This window comes from Salvia hispanica, chromosome 2 (assembly GCF_029641045.1).
Source record: "Salvia hispanica isolate PSC_SH4W2 chromosome 2, Shi_PSC_v1, whole genome shotgun sequence".
Classification (NCBI taxonomy): domain Eukaryota; kingdom Viridiplantae; phylum Streptophyta; class Magnoliopsida; order Lamiales; family Lamiaceae; genus Salvia; species Salvia hispanica.
Window position 1 is genome coordinate 21,645,164 of NC_142693.1, and position 17,402 is coordinate 21,662,565.

Genomic DNA, 17,402 nt, shown 5'->3' on the forward strand with positions numbered 1-17,402 from the left:
ACCGAGTTCGGTGTCGGTTCCGATTCTTGGTTTTGTCAGTGTTGGGTGTCGGTTAATCGACCAATCGGTCGGTTCCTTCCCAGCCCTATTCGCTTTGATTCCTACTCCTTTGTAATTTCTTTAGCTGAAATTCAATCCAACTCGTAAAAAAAATGGATAAAATATCTTATATCACAAAACATAATTAAAAAAATATGAATAGTTGTATTAATATTGATAAAAGTCTATATTCTCAAGTTGAAGAATATAGAAAGATACCACCAACACCACCAAATTGAGCTGTTCAAAGTGCGCTTTTAACAAATCCAACTTGTGGTGTTTGACACGTTCAACTAAAAACCGTGTTTTCGTCGCGTCCGATTCTTTCTTTCCTACGAGTCAAACATAACGACGCATTCTCTTTCTCTCAAACCAGACTATATAATACGAAATTCATTACACATCCTGCCCACAACTCGAAAATCTACTAGAAATATGGAGAAAAGTCTTCCGCCACCAGCAAGGCCACGGGTCTCCGCCGTCGACAATAGGCTCCATCTCCGAAACGGCTCTCGTCGCATCTCCAGAGGCGCTTCAACGACACGGCCTGCGGGCCCGGAAAATAGGTTTAGGGGAAGGGAAGGCAGCAAAGAGATGGCGAGGAGGGCGTTGACGCCGCCGCCCAGCCGGAGGCCCGGGTGGAGGTGGCGGAACTTCACGCCTACGCCCACCCGTTTCTCGACCCCGTCTTCCTAAAACATTACATAGTACAAAATATCTCTCCTTTATGCATTTGTAAATCTTTTTCTCCTTTTACCAAACTCTTTAGATGATATACTCATTCGTCCGCCACTAATTGTCCCGTTTGCGATCGACACGGATTTTATAAATGTGTGGAAAAGGTCAATGTAATGTGAGGCTCAGTGTTATATAGTTTTGTGATTATATGTAAGTGAAATGAGACATGTAATGACAAAAATCCTAAAATAGCAAAATGAGATATTTAATGGCGGACTGAGGGAGTATATAACAATGTCAAAGCATTAAGTTCTTCAACGAGATGACCATAGAATATCCTTAAAACTCGGGTAGCTACAACGACGGTGTTTTCTGAAGAAATTACAGTCTACTCACCTCTCGGGTTGAGTGAATGAACCAAACAACTCCATCAACCGACTTCGTCACCCTGAAACAAGTGGACACTATGTCAACACAAACGGAGCAGCACAAATAGCATGAAATATATCATATACGAGTACATTTCGAAACCAAAAGTTACGAAAAGTTGGTCATACCTTCCGCTAAAGTGGCAAGATAGTATCTTTATATCCAGTTTGGTTGCTTTTTCAAAGAGAGGTCACAAGTTAGATGATTCCCAGCTAGCATAAACAGCTCCGATTAATTTCTCATGCAGTTGATGCCCCGAGCAAGCAATTATGCCTCTGTCGAGCCCTTCCAGGTATATTCCTTTGGAGAAATCGAGAGGGTGCCCTCCGGCGTCAGTGACCACACCACCAGCCTCTTGCACGAGGAGAACACCTGCTGCGTGGTCCCATATTTTCTCCTTATATGACGAGCTTGCAAATCTCATGTAAATTTCAGCTTCTCCTCGAGCTATGGCGGCGTATTTAACCATGCTGTAAACACGCAAGGGCTTCTTTCTGCGTATAAAATAGACATCCGTTTAGCATCCTTCAAAACAAATCTAATTTGATCACAAAAATGGAGACAAAACATTGAACTAAAATTCTGAAATACATGAGATTTTAAACGAAACACCAATATATATCAGCTTAAATTTAAACTATTTACACATAAGAAATAGATTATATATTAAAGCTTCATGTTTGGGGCTAGCTGAATCAAGCTTCACTGGGAAACTTCAAGCACGTTCGAAGCAAAATGCCTGAGTTAGCAATAGCATGCGTATATATAATATTACGATATTTGCTAATTTCTCGAGCACAAAAGGGAGTACTAGTTAAGAGAATCATTTGCACACCTCAGCCCAACGTTGCAGGCAACTCCTGCAGCAAATGAGTGATCCGAATTAGATTTTTCTACCGGTTCGCAGAATGTTGCTAGTGCAGGATTGCTAATGGAAGAAACCCGAATAAGCTTTGCAGAATTTGGCCACTCGAGTGTCTTGTCACAATGAATTAAGGGTTGCATCCAAGCTTTTCTGCTGTCTTTCCTTGTGTACATCACACATCCTACTTCCCCAGAAGGTTTATTCGACAAGATAAGGTTTTGCTGACTATACTTTTTCAGGCCATCGTCCTTCACAGGGTAATTTGGGCAGCCGAGCACTCCAATTTTGACGTCCCCGCCATCAATCATAGCAAGGGCAATAGCATACTGATCTCCACGAACAAAACCTAGTGTCCCGTCAACTGGATCAAGTACCCAATGCCGGCCTGTACGCCCTCCGATGGAGCTACATCGGCTGATTGCATCTAGAACTTGAGAAGCACTGAGTGCGCTAACGGGACCCTGAAGACCAAACCTAGTTGCCTCCGCCAAGCATTCATTTACAACATCAACAACCCTTTCCAAGATAGATGACGATTCGGGCCTGGATAAACTTTTAGTATCTTCTTCAGCAACAATGGAAATGTGGCTACCAAGAGCTTTGGAGAGCATCCAACTTACCGTTGCTTGAACGCTCCAGTCTGTTAATGAATAATGAGTTACCAATAAAGATATAGCATTGCATTTGAGATCATAAAATCTTGGTTTCACTTTGAAAGGTCATCAATGTATTTGGGACTAACTGATAGGATCTAAACGCACAAGTGATCACGAATATAAGTGAGATAAACATGGGAATTGTGGACAATGCGAATCCGGATTTCACAATAATTTTTGGATACAACTAACAAAGAGAGAAAACTTTATACATGCAATATAGCAAGCCTTAATCCTAGTAACAATATGAATCACATTGGGCCTGAAAAATACACAGCGTGATCGTGGAGCGATTCACTTCCTTTCCGGCTCCATATTCACAAATTGATCACAATAGCATGTTAGAGAATGAGGAAGAAACTTGTATTAAATATAAGAAATACTTAACATGTTACATCAGCCATAAGGCAAGTGTTGAGTATGGAGTCTGAAAGGAAGTCACTCTATCCACAGTCACCGTGCCTATATTTTTAGGCCCAACCGATTCCTATTGTTACTAGGATTACAGCTCACTATTTTTGCCTATATATTTGTTCTCACATTGTAAGTTGTATCCAAAAATTACAGTGCATCACCCACAAACGTAGTGTCGAACTACATAAGCAATTTCCGTGTTTATTCGTTTACATTCGTGATCACTTTAAATCCCAATATCAAGCTCCTCAGAGTCCAAAATCAAAAGAAACACAAGTAATTAAAGAACACAACAACAGAGGCCTACATTAACTTCTCCCCACCTTCAAAAAAACATAGTTTCTCCTTTTTTCTATTATCCACATTCATCCATTTCTCAGAAGAATCGTTAACTTGGTCAAATAATCACGCCACCAACCCACAATATATCTATATATATTCATGATTTTTTTAATATTATTACTATTAAAATGGGAACGAAATTAAGAATTAGGAATACCCAATTTAAGAAACAATGATTTTGTACCTGCGACAGTGACGAGGGAGTGATCATCCTTGGACCTAACTTGATCGGAGTTGGTCGAAATCAGCTGCCTTTGCACCTTTTCGCAGAGAGAGCAAGCCATGTGAACCACCCTCACCGCCACATTTAACTCTGTTGAGAATTCGTCATCCTCCATTTTCGTGTGAAGAATGTGTTTGATTAAAACACGATCTTGAATTGGAGAAAAAAAAATGGTGAATGTGGGATTTGGGATGCCCAAATTGTGGAATTTGGCAGGTTTTTTCACGAATTTTATGCCAATTTAAACCACAGAGATAGAGAAAGAGTGTTTCATAAAGTTGGGATTTTTATATGGTAGTGAAAGCAAAAACACTAATACCACCTGATTTCAAAATTAGGATACTTGCACTTTTTAGTAACTTTTTATTTTCTTTTTCTTTACCTTTTTAAATTTTTATTATACTTTTAAAAACTCGTACTCAAATCAAATAGGACTTCTATTATGGGGCGAAAGAGTATATCATAGGAACTCAATTGGTAAGATATTTATGCCCGACCTAGTAGATTAAGGTGGTGTTCGATTTTCAAGATAAAATAATACTAAGATATAATCTAGGATTGAATTGTGATATTATTTTAGCCATAAGGGGATTAGCTATGACTAATTATCCCATGATTATTCATGTAGTTTTGAGTTGTGAGATTGAATATAATGAAACAAATACACTATAAATTTAATCTCGAATACAATATTGCAAACCAAACACTCCCTAAAGGTTTGAATCATCATAAGATAAATGTAAAATCGTCATCGAGCATCTTTAGAAGAACTACCTAGTCAATTAGGCAACAACTCTATGAACCGTCAACGACAATATCAAAATGTTACTGGAATTGATGTCATTAAACCATTATTAGATCGCTAACTTGTTTATATTTGAAAGACAATAACAATTTGAAATAACATTTAGCGACACAATAATGATTCGACGACATCCAATTTCAGTAATGTTTTGACACCACATTAACAATTCAAACAATTGTTGCCTAATTAACCAACTAGTTTTTTTTTAAGTCACGATAATAGCACGATCATATGTAATCAATTTCGAACACGATCAAATTGACTTAATCTGATCGTGTCGACATGATAAATTGATAATAACCCGAACTATACAATTTGCCAAAACTTATCTACTATTAAATCCATTTACGTGATCAAATTAATTTAATCTGATTGTATCGACACGATAACAATCCAGTATAGACAATTTAATAAATCCTTTTTAGTGTATTTTGTGATTGCTTCAACTAGAGGAGAACCTTCTGAAAACACAATAATGAAACCAACCAGTGATCAAAAACAAAAAATAACCGATGACGTGGAAGGAGGATACGACGTGGCGAAACGTAATTGGCTTTGTCGTCAGTCGTGACAGGTAGTGTGTATACTGGTCGGGTCGCAGCGGAAATGGTAAAAGTAAAACCCAACACTCACAAAACCACCGTTCAACGCCTGAAACCACACTGATTCTGCCGTCGATTCCCGAATTCAGTCGCCGGAGCCCTACCGCCCAATCACGCATCACTCGTATTCTCCTGATCTATTCTCTCTTATTCAGTAATTGCTCATAAACTCAGTTAATTCTCTTCAATTAAGAAGGTCCTCGTTTCATAATGTAGTGCTTCAGTTTTCGGTGAATTATAAGCAATCTGATTTGTGCTCAATGCTGGAAATTTGTGGCTTGTTTGTGCCGTTTCGATCCAGAGATGTATTTATGCATATTCTATCTTGGATTATTTGCAAGCATTTACCTTTTTTGGGCATGATTTTGTTTTTTCTCATATGTTTAGTTTGTATGTGCATTTTGACGGTTGGTTGCTTAAATTCAAAAATTGGAGTTTCTGATGCAAGCTTGCTGAAAATTTATTTTTGGATTTGGCTGAGGGCTGATATTTATTAGAAATGCTTTCCAGGAAAGGGAATCATCAGAGGGGAGCACGTGGTGACAAGTGAAGTGGTGGGATAAAAGGGAGAAGCTATTCTTGATTCCGGAACTCACGAGCTGCATTTCTACCTTTCGCTGCTGTAGTATAAAAAATTCAAGATACAGCGACCGGGTTCAGGGGGCGAGTTGCCCCAGAGTGGAGAGTTTATCCCTTTCCCCGTAGCACGGAGGGTGAATTCCTTCCAAAGTGTTGCCATGGATGATGATATGGAGGGAGGGAGCTTGGGGCCTTACCAGGAAAGGCCAAGGACATTCCCGAACATGCGTACTAAACCCTACACTCCACTGGTAAGTGCATCTATTCAACCTACGTATCTTGTGAGCAGAACATATCATCAAACTGTATCTTTCGGTGCTCTAATTATATTGATTTATACCTCTCCTGAGAAAATAATCTTGCTTTATGAGGTCAGCTGCATGTTCTTTGACATGTGACTAATGATTTAAGGCCATATGGATGCAAAAGAGACTTTGAAATTGTAATAGGTTGCACATTCAAAATAAACTTTAGTTTGATAACCGAATAAATCATACTCCTGACCAGAGCGTGTACCCTTTTAGTATTGTGTTACAATGTGGCATGGCATAATTTACAGTAACTACAAGAAGTGAATCTGTATTTGGGGATTTACTAAAGCTAAAACCATTATAAATGGTTTTAAAAACTATAGCTGGCATCTATTTCTTCAAGGAACTTGGTTTTCTATCGAACTAACTAGATCCTCTTAGAATGTCCTTTTATTCCGATAAACAGGTGATGTTTACATGGGTAAAACGTATGAAGAATGAAGCTTTTTTTTTTCTTTTTTTTTTCTTGCATTAGTTTTTTACATCTTATCGTTGCATGTTTTTTTCCTCACTCGCCTTTGCTTAAGTGCTGACTGTAAGTTCTTTCTTCAGATATTTCGTCTACTGATGAGAATAAACAGCCGTGTTCTTTTGGTGCTTTTGATTCTTGGACTGGGAGTTCTCTTTTATATTGGTGCAATTACCTCGCCAACTATTGTGTTTGTATACGCAGTTTGCATTGTCAGTTTTTTCGTGTCCATATACCTTACAAAATGGGTACTATCTAAGGATGAGGGGCCTCCTGAAATGGTTCAGGTATTATTTAGTTTTGTTATCTTGGCTCTTTTATGCCATTTTATACCTATTTCACCAAGATGCATACCGAAGTATTGGTTATGACACATGCCTCCATGTTTGCATTAACCTATAATTCATGTACAACTAAATTCCCAGAAGAAATTATCTATAATGTTAATTATACTTGGCTGGCAATAACATGCTGCCTTTTAGCTTAAATATATTCCATCCAGGCTTTATTAGCCAGCATGACTCTCTGTATTCTCTCCTGTTGAGCTTTGAAGATTTCTTTTTCTTGATTGCCGTGATCTTATTGCTTTACATGCTAGATATCAGAGGCTATTCGTGATGGTGCTGAAGGTTTCTTTAGGACTCAGTATGGAACCATCTCAAAAATGGCTATTTTACTAGGATTAGTAATCCTGATTATATATCTATTGCGGAGTACAACCCCACAGCAAGAATCTTCTGGTTTAGGGAGGTCAGTCACCCAGAAACACACAATAACTGCACTTTAGCCTTCATTGCTACAAAATTTCTAACTATGAATTATCTGCTCTCCTGTGGTGATGCAGGGCAGCAACTGCTTATATTACTGTTGCTTCTTTCCTTCTCGGGGCTATTTGTTCTGGTATTGCTGGCTACGTAGGCATGTGGGTCTCTGTACGTGCAAATGTTCGAGTCTCAAGTGCAGCAAGACGATCTGCAAGAGAAGCATTGCAGGTGTCTGATTTTTGTTTTTTCTTTTGTTTTTTCTTTTGTTTGGCATTATTCTCATATTTTGTTGGACATGTGTACTTCATGTTAGTTGCAATGCATTTGAATTTTATAAGTGGCATGAATTTTTTTCAGATAGCTGTTCGTGCTGGTGGGTTTTCTGCTTTGGTGGTTGTCGGAATGGCTGTCCTTGGTATTGCTATTCTTTATTCCACCTTTTATGTTTGGCTGGGTGTAGATTCAACAGGTTCCATGAAGATCACTGACTGTAAGTTGCCCACCCCTGAGCTTCCTACCTTAATGGACTCTAAAATGCTGTTATTCTGTGTGTGGATTGTGTGATCTTTTCCTGCTCTAACACAATTTTAGCTGCATTAGTCAACCATTATTTTTTCTCTTTCAGTGCCTCTTCTTCTTGTTGGATATGGTTTTGGAGCTTCCTTTGTCGCACTTTTTGCGCAGTTGGGTGGTGGTATATATACCAAAGCGGCTGATGTTGGAGCCGATCTTGTTGGAAAGGTGGAGCAGGGTATTCCTGAAGATGATCCAAGAAATCCTGCTGTCATTGCTGATTTGGTATGGGGGATTTCCTCTCTTTATTCTCTCATCATAAAAAGCATTTGGAAATTGTGGCTGTTGTTGTGAGCAGCACAAAAAATGGTCCAAAAAATTACTTTGGCCCTCATTGCACGCCATTTTTGGTGTTTACTTTATCATGTATGTGATAATATATATTCGGATTACCTCTTAATTCATATTGATTGATATTTATTTCTTATCGTTGACAAATTAAAGGTTGGAGACAATGTTGGTGACTGTGCTGCTCGAGGTGCTGATCTGTTTGAAAGTATTGCTGCAGAAATAATTAGTGCAATGATACTTGGTGGTACAATGGCACAGCGCTGCAAAATTGAAGGTACGCGATCAATTCATTTATCTAGATATCTAGTAATGATGTAATGACCTTACCATATTAGTATATGTTTTTCTTGCTGAATTATAATAACTGATTCTTGATGTTATTCACGTGCAGATCCATCTGGTTTTATTCTGTTTCCTCTGGTTGTTCACTCATTCGACCTGGTGATATCATCAGTTGGGATCTTTTCTATTCGCAATACACGTGGATCTGGAGCGATTGGTGTTTTAGAGGATCCAATGGCAATTCTGCAGAAAGGATATTCTGTAACAATATTGTTAGCAGTTGTGACTTTCGGTTTGGTAAGAAGTTTTTCTTCTTTTTGGATTATTAGTTCTGTTTTTGTTGCCTGTAGAATTAATTTGTGCTTCTGTGCATGCTTATTTTCTGGTGCACTCTTTTACTTGTTCAATTTGGTCATGGCACATATTTTGCAGTCCACACGCTGGATGTTATACACGGAACAAGCACCTTCTGCATGGCTGAACTTTGCCTTGTGTGGTTTGGTTGGGATCATTACAGCTTACCTCTTCGTCTGCATCACAAAGTATTACACCGACTACAAGCATGAGCCTGTGCGCACATTAGCTCTTGCTAGTTCCACTGGTCATGGAACTAATATTATTGCAGGAGTTAGTTTAGGTCTTGAATCAACAGCTCTTCCCGTTCTTGTTATAAGCGTATCCATCGTTTCAGCTTATTGGCTGGGCCAGACTTCGGGTTTGGTTGATGAGTCTGGAAGTCCAACTGGTGGATTGTTTGGGACGGCTGTTGCCACAATGGGAATGCTCAGCACCGCAGCTTATGTCCTGACGATGGATATGTTTGGTCCAATAGCTGATAATGCTGGTGGAATTGTTGAAATGAGTCAGCAGGTACTCGAAATGATCTTAAGATGTTTACAAGCCTTTAGATTACTTTTCAAGCAAGTCTAATGTTATGTGCAAACTAATGTCACAGCCTGAAAGTGTACGTGAAATTACTGATGTGCTTGATGCGGTTGGGAATACTACAAAGGCCACGACCAAGGGATTTGCAATTGGTTCTGCAGCATTAGCATCTTTTCTTCTGTTTAGTGCATACATGGATGAAGTAGGTTCATTTGCACAAGTAAAATTTCATCAGGTAAGCATTCTAAGTCTTGCTATTTCTTTTTATACCTATGAAACAGGGGAAGTTTGAATCGAAGAACTCTTGTTAGGATCTATTAGTTTCATATCATCTCGAACTATTACAGGTTGATATTGCCATTCCTGAAGTGTTTATTGGAGGACTTCTGGGCTCTATGCTTATATTTCTATTTAGTGCTTGGGCTTGTGCCGCGGTTGGTCGAAGTGCTCAGGAGGTTGTCAATGAAGTAAGAAGACAGTTCATTGAGAGGCCTGGGATCATGGTTCGTACAGTAATTCGATCTCTCAAAATAGCTTGTACAGTTTTTTCCATCACTACGTTGCTCAATACCTTACTTATCCATGTCAGGATTACAAGGAGAAACCTGATTATGGTCGGTGTGTATCTATAGTTGCCTCTGCTTCTTTAAGGGAGATGATTAAACCTGGAGTGCTGGCCATCATATCACCCATAGTCGTTGGTAACTTCTTGCTTCCTCTGTACTCTTCTTGGAATCTACAAGTCCATAAAATTTTGGCACTTTATCTATTTTTGTGATATATGTATATAAATTCATGAGGTTACCATCTTTTATTTCCGCAACTGGTGTCAAAAACCTTGTGTCTTGTTGAGAGGTGATGGTCTAAGCGTTCGATAGATAAACCATTAGAATTTTTCTCCCTTGTAGGTATCGTGTTCCGGGTGCTAGGCTACTACACAGGCCAGCCACTCCTCGGGGCAAAAGTCGTGGCATCGATGTTGATGTTTGCCACAGTTTCTGGCATCCTTATGGCCCTTTTCCTCAACACTGCTGGAGGTGCCTGGGATAATGCAAAGAAGTACATAGAGACAGGAGCTCTGGGAGGCAAAGGGAGTGAGTGCCATAAAGCCGCTGTTACCGGTGATACGTAAGTTGCTCGCATTCATGTTTCAAGTTTCGCACTTTCACCCGTTTCGTAACTTGGTCAAATTGTCGGAAAACCATGATATTCATTCAAATTCTAGTCTTTCCCGCAACTTGAAAAAACCGCAGGAAAAACCATGAAGTTTGGATTTTGTTTGTAATTATCTCACGATGACCCAGAATTTGACCAAACTTCATGGTTTTTCAAGCCCCTCGTAATTTTCACACGACCTTTGAAACTTTACAATAATTTCACCATCAATCTGTTTTGGTCACCGAGTTGGTTGTGTCTGGCCGGCTCTATTGAGGCATGTCACGTCAACTCACTAGGCCGTGTTGAAATTGCGAGACGAGTAAAGAATGGTGTAACGAGTTACGAACTTTGTCTATTTTTGCAGAGTGGGAGACCCATTTAAAGACACAGCAGGACCTTCTCTTCATGTTCTCATCAAAATGTTGGCTACGATCACTCTTGTAATGGCTCCAGTCTTTCTGTGAATTGTCATCTCAGGAAATTGCTGTTTCACAATACTCTCTAGCATAATGCGAATATATTATATATATATATATATACGCTCGAGTTTTTTTGATGTAATCGGAGATGCCAATTGAAAGTAATATTAACATAACTTCTCTCTCATATTTTTTGTTTTGCCTTAAATTATGTATGGTTGTTTTCTTTGAGACAAAACCTATTATGCGTGCACCCTCACGGTGTGCTCATACCCCGTTCTCCTCCACCAGCACCGAGCACGTTCTCTCCTTTAAGCCATCACTTGTCTCTGCGGCAGCCACATCTGCCAGATGATTTCCTCGTCCTTGTTTGTTTCTTTGCCTTCCCCTTCATCCTTCTTACTGGTGGGTTAAACTGAGATCCGGGTCGGGTTCGATCCACGTGTCACGGTGTTCGGGCGTGCACACGGTGTCTCCCTTTCTCTAATATGATGCTTAAACCGTATGCTTTGAAGATGATATCAAATATTCCTACTATATAGGTGTAATAAGTTAAGAAATAAAGTAGTAATGCAAGTGTCACATTATATAGCACTAGTCTTAACCCACGTGTGATGCACGACGGAATATTTTTTTGTCATACAATTTTAAATTGTTAATCGATTAATTAAAATAGGAAACAATATAATTATATACGATTTAAAATAGAAAAATATACTACTATGTAATAAAAATTCAATAAATATATACTCCTCAATTCATTTTACACCTAAAGACATTAACTTAAACATATTTAAAATTGAATTGAGACAAACACAATTATTTGGACAATAATAAAGAGACTACATTAAGTGTTGACATTTTTGAAAAATATGTTTAAAACAATCCTTCATATTTCTCTACTAAAAATAATAAACTATGTAAAGATGAAGATAAATACTATGTATGTTTGAGTTAACGATGTTACAATTCTTCTCTCTCTAAGAACGGTAAAAAATATTGGGGTAAAATTCTGAAACCATATACACGCGGTACTCTAACTTTTGTAATCAAAGGAAAAAAACAACAATAAATGAAATGGAAATTACAATGAAAATTAGTCAAGAAAAACCATCTTTCCGCAAGACAAATTACATCACGGTTAGTGCTCTCGGATTGACATATTTTCCCCAGAAATGAAAACGACTTCCTCCTAACGTATATAACATCTCAAACCTGCTAAGCACCTATAAACTTGATGGGGCTCCAAAATCAAGCAAAACAATGTTCCTAAAATGTGCAATAAAATGTTGAGAGCTTGAGAGAGAATGAAGAATGTTTTGTTAGTGTGTATTGTGTAATTCATCCACAATTCTATGTCTTTTATAGGTACAAAATTAGTACATGAGATATCATGGAATTAAAACATCATAAATTTTAAAATCAAGACAATATAGGTTACAAAATTTGTTAAATGCTCATTATTCTATTTAAATATTTGTAACCACCAATGAGTCATTGTAGTGATTTAAGAATTAGTCAAATGCTCATTAAAATATCTAAATAAATATTCATGAGTTACTTAAAATATTCAAATTGGTCCATAATTTATAAATATTTCAGAATAAGGACAAAACATATAAATATTTCAAGAAAAGACCAAAACTCGTCTTTTATATATGTATAGATTCTATGCACTAGAACCTATCCTTTAATAGAAAAAATTTATGAACCTGCTTACATATTAATGCATTGAATTCGAATGAATGAACCCTATCTCGAAACTAGTGGACCAGTTCAAAAGTCAACCTATCCTTTACATAATCCACTCGGTATAATGTGTACAAAGCCACTTGAGATGGCAACAACACAACATCTAAACATTTTTATATATTAGACAATAAATCAAAATAGAGTCCAATTAACCCAAGGTATGGTTGAGTGGCACATACTCATCCATCTTTAACCAAACGCCAGATAATCGATATTTAACTTTTAGTATGGATTAATCTCGAATTCTTAAATCAGTTGTCTCACCCTTGAAAATGTCGAAATTAGTAAGAAAAATAGTCACTAAGTTCATGAAGTAGCTATTGAATTGATGAGGTCCACCTAGGATGTAAGAGCACCCACTATAGGGGCGGCGCGCCGGCCGCCCCCTTCCCGGCTTAGCCGCGGCGGGCTATAGCTGGAGTCGCGTCCGCCCCGGGGGCGGACGAATGGGCTGGGGCGGACGGAAGATCGCCGGCTTTGCGGCGAGGACGGGCCGCTGGAGAGAGAAAAGCGGCGGTCGCCGCGCCTACCTATTGCGCGGCGACACCACCGCGGCGGACCGCCGGTTTTTTTTTTTTTTTCGAATTTTTATTTAATTTATTGGCTTATTTAAATAAATACCTACCAATTTGTCTTCCACTCCACACCCATTTTCACTCCACCCCCAATTTCACAACCCTAGATTTTACCGAGATGCACGGGAGAGACGGAGATTCACCCGGCACGGAAGAATCGGGATACGGATACTATCCTTCTTCCCAGCCATCTCAGCTGTGGGGATCGAGTCCCACCCCCCGGGGATCGAGTCCCAGTCCCCCTCCATTCCAGCCGTGGTCACCGACATCCCCGCCGTGGCAACAAAGCCAATATCGGGGTCAGTCTTCTCATCAGAGGAATTTGGGTCGTTCGGCGTTTGGAGATTATCGACCGACTATGGACTCGCCCAACCATCCGCGACCGGATACCCCTTCTCACTCTTTCCAGCGCACCCAGACTCTTTTGTCTGATTTCGATAGGTTCACACTGGAGCAGATAATGGGGTTGATGAGTCCGGGCTTACCGGAGACCCCGCCGACGAGATCTACCGGCGACGGCGGTGGGAGGGGCGGCTGCGACGGTGGCAGTGGGAGGGGCGGCTGCAACGGTGGCGGTGGGAGGGGCGGCTGCAACGGTGGTGGTGGGAGGGGCGGCGGCAACGGCGGTGGGGTGAGGGGCGGCGGCGACGGCGACGTGGATGGCAGCGGCAGCGGCGGTAGCGAGTCGGCGGTAACAAGTCGGGGCGGGCACTACACCAAAGACGAGTCGATTGCTGTGGCGAGGGCATGGGATGCCGTCACATCTGACCCCTGTGTTGGCACCGATCAGACCGAGATGGGCTTTTGGAAGCGCGTCTTGTTGACCTACAATGAGTTCAAGCTGAGAGGCGCCAAACCGCGTGACGCGGAACAGCTTCGGAAAAAGTTTGGGAGGATTCTGACACCCACCAAGAAGTTCGCGGGCATCTACGGCAACAACCTTATCAACGCTGAGAGTGGCCGCAACGAAGCCGACGTGAAGGCTCTCTCTGTGTCCCAATACAACGCGCTATATAAGCCTAAGTTCAACCACTGGGAGGAGTTTCGCGTTCTCGAGAACTGCCCGAAATTCAAGGCCATCTGTGCAGAGGAGACCGAGGGTCACGCGGCGAAGCGCAACAGACGCAACAGAGCCGGGCACTACAGCAGCAGCAGCAGCGGCAGACACTCAATCGACCTCAACGACGCCCAAGCGGAGGAGCCCTCTCCTACACACACCAGGCGCTCACGCCCTCCGGGGCAGAAGGCCAGTATCCGCAGCGCCCGGATGTCTGCAGGTTCCTCCCGCTACTCGGCGGCCGCGTCTGGATCGCGGGGCGCGCAGGCGCCTTCTGGAGCTCAGTCCGTGGACCATGGGGCCCATGTGGTCTTGAACAGGAACCTGAATGTGCAGTTGATGAAACAACTGCAAGATAACTGTCGTTTCTACGAGTCGGCCACCGACCCGATCACCAAGTCGATATACTATGAGCTGATGTGTAGGATCAGAGAGGAGCTGGGGCTGACTGGTCCAGGGGGGACACCGGGGGCGACGGGGGCAGGGGCGGCGGCGCCGGAGGGAGTGGGCGACGACGATGAGGCAGAGGTTTCCGACTCCGCCACCGAGTAGATGGTGGCGGTGTTTTTATTTGTTTTTGTATGTTTTTTTTAAAATGTTCGTTGTGTAATTTTCCGGTATCCATGAATACAACGAATATTTGGTCTCATCGCAATTTTTAATTTTATTATTATCTCGTTCTCTTATTATTTATAGTCCGATAATTTTAATTGTAATTGAATTAAAATATACAACAAAAACAATAAAGTGAAATTTGTCCACTAAAAAGTGTCCGCTATTGTTGCGGATACTTTTTTTTTTTGTTGCTGTGGATAAATAAAATGGGGTTATGGAAAAAAAAAAAATTGTCCACCAAAAGTTGTCCACCTACATTGGATGCTCTAATGGATATAGGAACTTGCTAGAGGTAGTTGGTAGATGATAGAAATACAAATACAATTCCAAAAAAAGGAACATGCATCAGAAATTGGATTCCAGTCCCAATTCAGAGCATCAAAATCCTATCTCTTTAGCATCCACACATTTTTAATAAAGTATGAAGAAAGCTGTCCCAATTTGCTTTCCTACCCCGAATCAAATAACGGGTTGTTATTTAGACATGTCATCTATCAAGATTCCACTCAATCATTTAATTTCTCATCTTGATTACACCCAATCTTCATAAATACTCATGTGCCACTCATTTATTCATTTTCTGTTCATTTAATTTTTTACGTAGTGTAAAATAAATAGAGCACTACTTTCATTTTATGAAATGTTCCAATTAAGAGGGATGTTTTTAAAAAGAATAAAATAAATAGAGCACTACTTTCATTTTATGAAATGTTCCAATTAAGTGGGATGTCTTATGAAGAAAAATACAGTAAGTATTTCAAGTAAATTGGGACTGATGGAGTACTAGTTTCTCTATCCGTTATTTATTTGTTATGTTTTGATTGACAAATATTTAACAATTTGGTTGATTAAGTAGGTAGAATGTGTTGCGAGTAAAATACGTGTTTTACTTTTGAGAAAATTATTGAATTATGGTGGATTCAACGGTGGAGAATTTGGTAAATAATTATCTCATATTCCTTTTTTTTCATCTATTTGCAAATATTTGTCTCATTTACTTTTTCTATTTTCTATAAATAAACCTTTTTTAGTTAATACAGTAGTATTTAAAAATATAACTTTTATTCTACTAACATTTTCTACTCACTTTTTTCACAACTTTTTAAACTAGAGCCTTGTCAAAGTAAGACAATTGATCACATACACTTTGACAATATTACTCTCCCTCTTCAAGGTAGATTCATTTTTTCCCCAAAATTTATTTGTTTAATCGGGCTTTTGTGATTTATTCTCTTAAATTATTATTTTAAACGTGTTAATCGAAAATATTAAAAATATTAAGATGCAAATTAAAAGGAAATTGTTTTGAAGTGAGGAAGTCAATTGAGGTTGGGATACATATAATAGGACAAGATCACATGGGCTTCAGAAGCTATGATTGGATTGAATCCGAATACAACACCCCATACTGCTGTCCCCTTCACTTGCTGATCCTCAAGTGGGCCCCAGAATCCTAGTCAGAATAATGAAGTGGACCAGCTGATTTTCACGTGCCTCAATCCTTCTTATGGACATGAAGCCGCCATGTCATCAAGAATCTTATTTAGTTTCTTTCATGTGCCACGTCATCCAACAAGATAAAGCTGAAAATCTCATCATTGAAGTCACCACACAAATATCATTACTATCACTTGAGATATTAATTTCTTATTAGTTGTTGTTAAATATCTTCATCATATTAGTAGTATAGTAATTTTCATTCATGATTATAAGTTTTAACCATATGAGAATAATTTATAAAGTTACTATGCATTTGTTGTACAATTAACTATCTAAATAAAATAATAAAATGGTACATTTAGAGTAAGTCTTTGAGAGTAGATAACTAAAAAGTCATAGATGTCCTTTAGCCTATTTTGTGCCATTTAAAAAAGGGAGTATTTAAATAAGAAAAAAATAGGGAATAAATAATTTTTGGGTAAATAAACAAGAATTGTTCAGTGAATAAATCTTTGTTGTTTATTAGGTCCACGAATCCCACTGTTTTGATGTAAGCATCAAATTGACCACACAAATGAAATAAATAATTCTACTTTTGGGTATAATCAAAACTTTGAATCAATCACTAAATATATTAAAAAACCAAAACAGGAATGAATACTGGGGGCGGCTTCATGGTTTTGGAATAGTTAGATTTCCATAAGTGGATGCAACTTGCACTTTCCTTGATTATGACTAATTTCTTCCTTTCTTAATGCTAATTATTATCACCACTACTAACTACTTAAACAAATAGTATTAATATAAAAACAATAAAGTTATGCAACCATATAAAAAAGTACTCTCTCCATTCTATAAAAGTTTAGACAAAATTTTTAGACACAGAGATTAAGAATTTATATTAAATAAATAGGAGAGATGACAAAAATAAGAAATACAAGAGATAGTAAAGTAAATGATGAAATAAAGTAAGAGTGATTAAATGTTTTGTCTTTTGTTACAAAAGTAAATGACTCAACTTTATTGGAACGGGCTAAAAAAAAATACGACTCAACTTTTATGGAACGAAGGGATTACTATTTTATATCTCAAACTATCACCTTTTAATCTATAGCTTAAAATTTCAACATTTTACATTATATGTCATGCTATAAAAACATTTCAAAGATTAAATATCGA

At 39.0% G+C, this 17,402-nt stretch overlaps 2 protein-coding genes across 5 annotated transcripts; one reads left to right on the forward strand and one right to left on the reverse strand.

Moving 5' to 3' along the window:
• Positions 1-956: 956 nt before the first annotated feature.
• LOC125219633 (3',5'-bisphosphate nucleotidase AHL-like) lies at positions 957-3,931 on the reverse strand. Of its 2 annotated transcripts, XR_016135249.1 has the most exons (4): positions 3,608-3,931; positions 1,982-2,651; positions 1,275-1,640; positions 957-1,165 (listed from the first exon to the last, which is right to left on the reverse strand). XR_016135249.1 is itself a non-coding variant. In XM_089064188.1 (3 exons), exons 1-3 carry the CDS (start codon positions 3,759-3,761, stop codon positions 1,337-1,339), a joined length of 1,128 nt encoding a protein of 375 aa, XP_088920314.1. In that variant the 5' UTR covers positions 3,762-3,931; the 3' UTR covers positions 957-1,336. The 2 variants fall into 2 exon arrangements, 1 of the variants encoding a protein (XP_088920314.1); XM_089064188.1 differs by having other exon boundaries at positions 957-1,640.
• A 1,101-nt stretch (positions 3,932-5,032) lies between these two features.
• LOC125219612 (pyrophosphate-energized membrane proton pump 2) lies at positions 5,033-10,971 on the forward strand. 3 transcript variants are annotated; one of them, XM_048121637.1, is made up of 15 exons: positions 5,033-5,177; positions 5,564-5,883; positions 6,496-6,699; positions 7,011-7,162; positions 7,257-7,404; positions 7,534-7,666; positions 7,802-7,974; positions 8,194-8,314; positions 8,432-8,619; positions 8,755-9,192; positions 9,278-9,442; positions 9,555-9,710; positions 9,797-9,908; positions 10,116-10,335; positions 10,730-10,971. In XM_048121637.1, exons 2-15 carry the CDS (start codon positions 5,791-5,793, stop codon positions 10,827-10,829), a joined length of 2,403 nt encoding a protein of 800 aa, XP_047977594.1. In that variant the 5' UTR covers positions 5,033-5,177; positions 5,564-5,790; the 3' UTR covers positions 10,830-10,971. The 3 variants fall into 3 exon arrangements, with proteins under 3 accessions (XP_047977594.1, XP_047977608.1, XP_047977601.1); XM_048121651.2 differs by having other exon boundaries at positions 5,063-5,207; XM_048121644.2 differs by having other exon boundaries at positions 5,074-5,177; positions 5,551-5,883.
• Positions 10,972-17,402: the final 6,431 nt, after the last annotated feature.